Consider the following 7613-nt stretch of genomic DNA (forward strand, 5'->3'; position numbering starts at 1 on the left):
TTCATTTCAAGGACTGCAATGGAATGGTCTTAAGAATCTCTGTGTATGTTCGTCAAACTCCTAAACAAAAAAATAGCCAATATACTTTGGGCTTTTAAATCACTATCTATCAATGTAGCAAGCACGGCCATAGCCCGGGCCTAAAAGCTAGTGTTTTGTGGAAATGCGGCTGAACTGTACAAATAAATGTCTTTGGGCTCAGATTTCAGGTCTGCCATCGAGATCTATTTTACTGTTAAATTGTTCTGATAAAAGTACACACAATGGCACACACAAAATCTGCAAACACACACTGAACCTGTAACTATGTAAGCACACACATATCAACGGATCAAAAGGGTGAAAAGGGTGAAAAGGAATCACAGAACATGAACACTAGCTTTGAAGTTTCGGCTTCATAAATCTGAAACGAAAGATCAGCTGTGCCTTTTCAGTCAAGTTGCAGCTAATGATCATGTTTACCAAGAAAACATAAAAACGGCGCTACTGCATTCTTGATCAAAAAGTTTACTGATACAGTAAATTTGTTATCTCCACATCTTTGACATGAGTTTAGGACTTTGTAGACCAATATGTGCCAAAGGTCATGTATACTCTAGATCACTGTTCTAAAAATCGGTCTAGGTGGCCGCCTAGGCGGTCTCTATGCGCTGGTGCCCAACCGACTCGTCTAGGCCCAAGTCATTTAAAAAATTGGTGTACCGATTAGGCGGGCTAGGCAGTCCAATTTTTTTTTTTTTTTTTTTTTCTGAATAATTAAATATTGAAAATTAAAGACCCGTGTAGACTTAAGATTTGAATGAGTTTAAAAGACCAAAGTCTAATGTAAATTATATGCCACTATATATAAAAAAGGATATGTTTTTATATGAAGTCAATATTCTTCAACTATTAAGTATTTTTGTAATAAGTATCTTTATTTGTGTTTATTTTTTGAGTTATGGTAAATGATTTTTTTCATTTCTTGTAGTATAGGTGTGTATTAATATATATATTATAAAATATATTAGGAAAAACACTACCTAAAAAGCCTAGGCGCTAGGCACTCTCCCACCGCCCAACTACCGCCTAGCGTTTCATATAACACTGCTCTAGATTATAATTTTTTTTTTTATCAGCAAGCGGGGTTGTTAACGGGGTCCCCTACCCCTTAGATTATAATTCATTTTGTACAAAAATATACTGGAAGGATTCTAGCCAAACCTCATAATATTACACTCTTAAAAGGGAGAATAATAATCTAGACACACGTTAATGTACAGAGTCGATATTTGTGCCACCTGCTACTCGATCATATCAAGTTGAAGAATCCCCACTTCCTGGATATTTAAAGAAACTTAGAGTATTAATTTCTGATGCGATTTTGATCTCATCTCTATATCCATACGTTGACATGTTGGCATCAAATGGGACGGGAGGAATCTCAATGGCCACATTCCCTTCTAGCATATCTACCACTTTCCTCATGGAAGGTCGCTTCGAAGGTTCAAACTGAATGCACCATAGTCCAACCAATTCCATCCTCATTGCCATCTCTTCCTCTTCTGTACCATTGCATTCATGCCATTTCGAACCTCCTCCATCACCATATGCATTATGTAGATGATGGGAGAAAACCCACTCTGGGAAGTACATCTCACTTGTCTTGCTAACATCAACCTCAAAATTCCTCCTCTTCCCTGCCATCTCTAACACAACCATTCCAAAGCTATAGACATCGGACTTATCTGTCACTGGACCAAGCTTCACATACCACATCTCTGGTGGAGCGTAGCCAGGAGTACCCGTTCCGTGTGTCACTGAGATGTGACTATTCTCCTTGTTCAATGCCATTGCCAACCCAAAATCTGACACCTTTGGCTGAAATTTGTCATCTAAAAGGATATTATGAGGCTTAATATCACAATGTAATATTCTATTTCGACATTCCTCGTGAAGATAAGAGAGTCCTTTCGCTGTTCCAATGGCAATGTCGAGTAGTTGAGTCCACGTCAAAGTCATCATTTCTGTTACATCTTGGGGTGATGATATGTTTTTGGACTGACCTTTTTTCATATGTTTCTTTTGGAAAATGTATTTGTCAAGAGAACCATTCACTAGGTACTCGTAAATAAGAGCTATTCTAGAATGGTCAAAGCAATACCCCATAAGCCGGACTAAGTGATTGTGCTTGATGCAACCGATCGTTAAGACCTCATTGAGGAACTGAGTTTCGATCTGATTAGTAGTCTCATTGAGGATTTTCACTGCAATGGTGAAGCCATTGGGAAGTTGGCCTTTGAAAACTGAACCGAAGCCTCCTTGGCCTATCTTGTGAGTGAAATTATTCGTGTACTTCTTGAGCTGCTTGTAGGAAAATCTAGTTGGCCTTCCTAAAGTGTAGTTGTGCAAGAAAGTCTCTATTGAAGCTGGAGTTGTGCCGCTGACTCCCTCAAGATAGCGCTTCAACACTTGATCATTTGTGCTTCTAAAACGGTTCGGTTTCTTATGCATTCGTTTGTAGGAAATGTAAGAAGTACATAGAAATATGAATGCTGCTCCCGCCATCCCAATACCTTTTCTCCACACAAAGAAGTTCAATAGTTAAACGTCTAAAGATCATCATATTAAACAATATCTCAGACATACTAGCTAGTCAAACATGTCATACTGTATTTATTAATCTATGGCGTGCACCTAGACGGCTAGTACGTTTATTTAGAGTTTATTTCAGATATAGTAATAATGCCTATTATATCTGACATTTTATAAGGAAAGACCAAATGGATTGATATAAAATAAGTTACGGTTGATTTGTGGACATTCAACTTAAAAGTTTGTCTTACCTACAATCAGCCCAATTTTGATTTTGCGAGGTTTGATTATGACATCCTTTCCGGCAATAGCATCAAGGTCAATAACCTCCCCTTCAAAATACCCAATCAGTATAATCAGCTTAATTAGATCTGAAAGCTAGGAACTATATAGTTGATCACTTTTTATTAACTTACCATCACAAGTGTCTTTGTGAATCCCATCCCTGCAAAAGCAATACTCCTCACTACTAGTTTTCTTTTCTGGACTCACATACCCACATCTTCCAACATAATTTTCCATACATGAATCACAATTTCCATCCCACTGAACTTCAAATCCTTCTTGAAGGACTCTTCTCAAATTCCTGACCTCACTAAGATTAGCAGCAATATTAGCAGGAATAGCAACTCTAAATGTTATACAACCATCAACCAGACCAACAAAACCAGCATATGATTGACCATCATAATAATCACGAAAATAACACAAGTTACTAGTCTCACCACACTCCAAACAAGGAGACCTGGTCATCCTTGACAAAGTATCCGTATCTGGTTCTCTTGTACAATTAAAAAAAGTGCCTATTCTGTAAGCAGAATTGTATTGAAAGGCATTACCTAACAAGCTCCGCGTTTCTGCATCATAACCTGCATTTTGTGCTAATGAACCAATAAAAGGAGGAAGAGTACGACAACCAAAGAGAGAGTTGTCAACAAGCCTTATTGATCTGTTGGTGTAGACTTCATTTGTGAGGTTTTGAAGAAGTTTGTATTTGATGTATGTGTTCACTTCATCTATGAGATAAACTGAGTTGTTTTCACATGTTGTTCTCATGTAGCCACTACTACAAAGTCGGTTTTTGCCAAAAGGAAACTTCATAGTAGAACCTCCACATATTGATGGAGCACACTGGTTGTAGTAGTAGGTTGAGTTGGTGGTGTTGGCTGAGTGAATGGTTTGGAAGATACTTGAGAAGCAGAAGAGCATCAATATGTACTGTAATGCAATCTTCATGCTTCAAAGCTTTCTTGTTTTTTTGTTCTCCTTTGGAGGAGGGCTTCTTGCAGGGGAGAGGCTGACAATTAATGTTGACTATTGAATATTAAAAAGAAATGGATGTAAAGTCATACGATTGATTGAGTGGTTTGTGAATTTTTATCACTTACGTACTGCTGAAAACATACGGTGTAATCGTGTTTATCACTATCAAAGAGAATTACACCGATAGTAGTAGATCAAGGGGTGATTCCATCCCTGAGACTTGGTCTAATTGAGACTTGTTCCGTGCTCTCCAAGTTATCTTCAGTGTAGTCTATTATTATAATACCCTGGTCGCAGGTATGACGACATTCACAGCGACTTCAACATGGTTATACTGTTTAGCGCGAATAGTATATGTTTCTCTTTACAAATGTGTGGTGACAAAATAGTTATCTGATGACTATCATCTCCATGGCTTTCTAGCTGACTGGCTGTGGCGTCACATGCATCTTTGTCTAATATGAGTAATAATGAGTTGGTGTCACCTTCTATAATCATCGACATTACGCAAGACTAGTCGCGCGAATTGCTTCTTAACATTTGGCGCCAGCGTAATATATTATATATATATAGAGAGACTGCAGGTTAATGAAGTCGAAGCCTTTTCAGTAAGAAAACTGTGAATTTTTTATATGCCGTAGAAGACCAGCAATTCCAACTACTAACCACGGATATGTGAGTCCAGCTCCTCTAAAACCGGGTACAGAGGGTATGATCTCTGCAACTGTTGTAAAGAAAGAGCCACCTGTCCACTCTTAATAACGAGTTAACATCTTTCTTCTTTGTGTTTTTTAATCTTTTTTATACTTGCCGAAAGACTCGGGATTCTTCTTCTTCCTTTCTTATGTCATTGAATCCTTATTCTTCATTTTGTGTGCCAACTTATAAAATTTTTTAGGGAGAAATTTTAAATCAAGGAGCTCAATCGTAAAATATGAAATCGAAAATTAGAACTGGGGTTGGGTTCTTAAAGAGGATCTGGTTAAGGAGAATCTCTTTTACATTTTTGCTTTGAGCTTCCAACACCACTCTTTGCTCACATGGGGAGAATGATCATCTCATCCCATATATCATCCGGAAAATCTAAAACCACTCCAACAAAATCGACACCGTGTCCCGTCCTATTTGATAGAACTCTCCATGTTTGATATTGTTTTCGAATGTCAATAAGTAATTTGTCTCCCAAATTACCCCACTTGAAAGAGTGATTTTTTGCTCCCCGGGATTTGCTCCAAGAGCTCCAAGCGAAACAGGAACCAGCCACGTGTCTACTAAAAAGAGATGGACAGTTATCAATTCAAATTCCTTCCTTAAAACAAATTTCCTAATTTGCCCCCACTAAAAATAGAAATAAATAAAAAGAAAAGAAATTAAAAAAATCTCATTGTAAAATATATAGGAGTTCTTCCCATCATTAGCTAAAGATTTTTTTTATCTTTTTTAGTTTGAAAGAAGTGTCACTAGTTCAGCACTTCAAGTTTTTTATTCTTTTTTTTTTCCCAACAATTAAGACCAAAAACTAGATTTTGTAACTCGTTAAGTTTTTTTCTTTTATTTTTTTAAGGTTGGGGGTAAATCAGGAAGCATATATTAAGGTGGAAATTTGATAACCGTTAACCCCTTTTCAGTGGACACTTGGTTGGTTCCTGTTTCCCTTGGAGCTTTTGGAGCAAATCCCGCTCGGAGCAAAAAATCACTCCACTTGAAATGAAATGGGTTTCTCTTGAAACAAGAGTACGTAAAGTGAGAAAAATATTTTTCGAAAAGCCAAGATTTGGTTCAAAAGCGATTGCATTATGCGAAAATGTCGCGATCTTTTGAAATGTGCTTATTTGGTTGAATAGTGCATCATGCCGAAAAAGTGTGACATTTCGAAATAGACACTGGTTCGAAATAGTGTTTTATGCCGAAATAGTGTGTCCTTTTGAAACATATGATTTTTCAAAGAGTTGCTTACTTTTTCTCAATAGTCACTGTGTTGTTTCGAAATGACATCACTCACCTATAAATAGTGGATGAATTTGGAGAGAAAGACACACCAGCACACAGAGTTCTAATCTATCTCTTCTCTCCATTCTTTCTCAAATAAGTATGTTGTGTTTTTGATTCGTAGAATTGAAGTCTTGGCTTTCTATAAAAGAAAATCCATTCTATCTTGGGAGGCAGTTTCCCATCAACATTCAAGCACCGTGAGGGGGAAAATATGTCTTAAGGACATAGTGTCTCTATATTAGGCTAGGATTTAACTAAGAAGTACAAGACACTTACAAGACAAAATATTTGTATAGTTTGGTAATTGGTAAAGAGTAAGTACAATTAAGTTGTATATTCCTAACACATAGTAGAACCTCCACATGGTGATAGAGCACACTGGTTGTAGTAGTAGGTTAAGTTGGTGGTGTTGGCTGAGTGAATGATTTGGAAGATACTTGAGAAACAGAAAAATATCAATATGTAGTGTAACGCAATCTTCATGCTTCAATGCTTTCTTGTGTTTTTTTTTGGGTGATCTTGGACACACTCATAAAAACACTCCCGTACCCCATAACTAACCCCGATAACCGTCTCAATCCAATAATATAATATCTTCCAAATTAATTTAGGGTATTTCCAATAGGGGCAAAAAGATTAAAAAAATAAAAAATAAAAATAACAACACGTCTTTTGGGTACCCGCTCTTTTGGAAGAAGAAATCAATATCACTTTTTTCTTTTGAAAAAAAGAGAAGAAGAACACGTTCTTTTTTAGTTACAAGTGAAGAACGTAGAATATCTACGGTTTAGTACGAAGTCCCACGATGGATGTATATTAAATAAATGATTTGTTTTGTTTTGGTTACACCTAATAAAAAAAAAAAATTAGGAACGTAAATGTGTCTAAAATAATTTTATTTATTTATTTTAAAATTAAGATACAAGATTGTTTTTATGGGTGTGTCTAAGATCACTTTTTTTTTTCCTCTTTTCTTTACTATATATTTTTTTCCCCTCCTTTAGAGGATGGCTTCTTGCAGGGGTGAGGCTGACAATTAATGTTGACTATTTAATATTAAAAAAAAAATGGATGTAAGGTCATACGATTGATTGAGTGGTTTCTGAATTTTGATCACTTACTGCTGATCGTTTTTATCACTATCAAAGAGAATTACACCGATAGTAGTAGATCAAGGGGTGGTTCCAGCCCTGAGACTTGGTCTAATTGAGACTTGGTCCGTGTCTGGTCTCGCAGGTATGGCGACATTCACAGCGACTTCAACATGGTTATATTGTTTAGCGCGAATAGTTCGTATATGTTTCTCTTTACAAATGTGTGGTGACAAAATAGTTATCTAATGTCTATCATCTCCGTGACTTTCTAGCTGGCTGGTTGTGGCGTCACATTTGTCTAATCTGAGTAATAATTATCGAGTTGGTGTCACCTTCTATAATAATCGACATTACGCAACACTAGTCGCGCGAATTGCATTTTAACATTTGGCGCCAGCATAATATATTATATATATATATATATATATAGAGACAGGTTCATGAAGACTATGAAAACTGTGAATTTTTTATATGCAGTAGAAGACCAGTAATTCCAACTATTAAGAGCAATCCCAATGCAAGTTATCTTATGTCTATCATCTCCATGATTTTCTAGCTGGCTAGTTGTGGCGTCACATTTGTCTAATCTGAGTAATAATGATCGAGTTGGTGTTACCTTCTATAATAATTGACACAAGACTAGTCGTGCGAATTGCATCTTAACATTTGGCGCCAACATAATATATTACA

The 7613-nt window shown here is 36.6% G+C and overlaps 1 protein-coding gene across 3 annotated transcripts; it reads right to left on the reverse strand.

The window, feature by feature from the left end:
* Positions 1–1165: 1165 nt before the first annotated feature.
* On the reverse strand, positions 1166–4176 carry LOC147507256 (rust resistance kinase Lr10-like). 3 transcript variants are annotated; one of them, XM_086599975.1, is made up of 4 exons: positions 3414–3851; positions 2991–3169; positions 2826–2906; positions 1166–2555 (listed from the first exon to the last, which is right to left on the reverse strand). In XM_086599975.1, exons 2-4 carry the CDS (start codon positions 3094–3096, stop codon positions 1297–1299), a joined length of 1446 nt encoding a protein of 481 aa, XP_086456101.1. In that variant the 5' UTR covers positions 3097–3169; positions 3414–3851; the 3' UTR covers positions 1166–1296. The 3 variants fall into 3 exon arrangements, with proteins under 3 accessions (XP_086456101.1, XP_086456102.1, XP_086456100.1); XM_086599976.1 differs by having other exon boundaries at positions 2991–3160; positions 3414–3826; XM_086599974.1 differs by having other exon boundaries at positions 2991–4176.
* Positions 4177–7613: the final 3437 nt, after the last annotated feature.

This window comes from Coptis chinensis, chromosome 3 (assembly GCF_015680905.1).
Source record: "Coptis chinensis isolate HL-2020 chromosome 3, ASM1568090v1, whole genome shotgun sequence".
NCBI classification, from domain to species: domain Eukaryota; kingdom Viridiplantae; phylum Streptophyta; class Magnoliopsida; order Ranunculales; family Ranunculaceae; genus Coptis; species Coptis chinensis.

What these genes read in the sequence shown, in the direction of transcription:
- LOC147507256 (XM_086599974.1), bottom strand. Translation starts at nt 3,810, where the DNA reads ATGAAGATTGCATTACAGTACATATTGATGCTCTTCTGCTTCTCAAGT. An exon ending in TCACAAAGACACTTGTGATG is followed by an intron (nt 2,907 to 2,990) that starts GTAAGTTAATAA and finishes GGTATTTTGAAG; the next exon opens with GGGAGGTTATTGACCTTGAT. An exon ending in CAAAATTGGGCTGATTGTAG is followed by an intron (nt 2,556 to 2,825) that starts GTAAGACAAACT and finishes TGTGGAGAAAAG; the next exon opens with GTATTGGGATGGCGGGAGCA.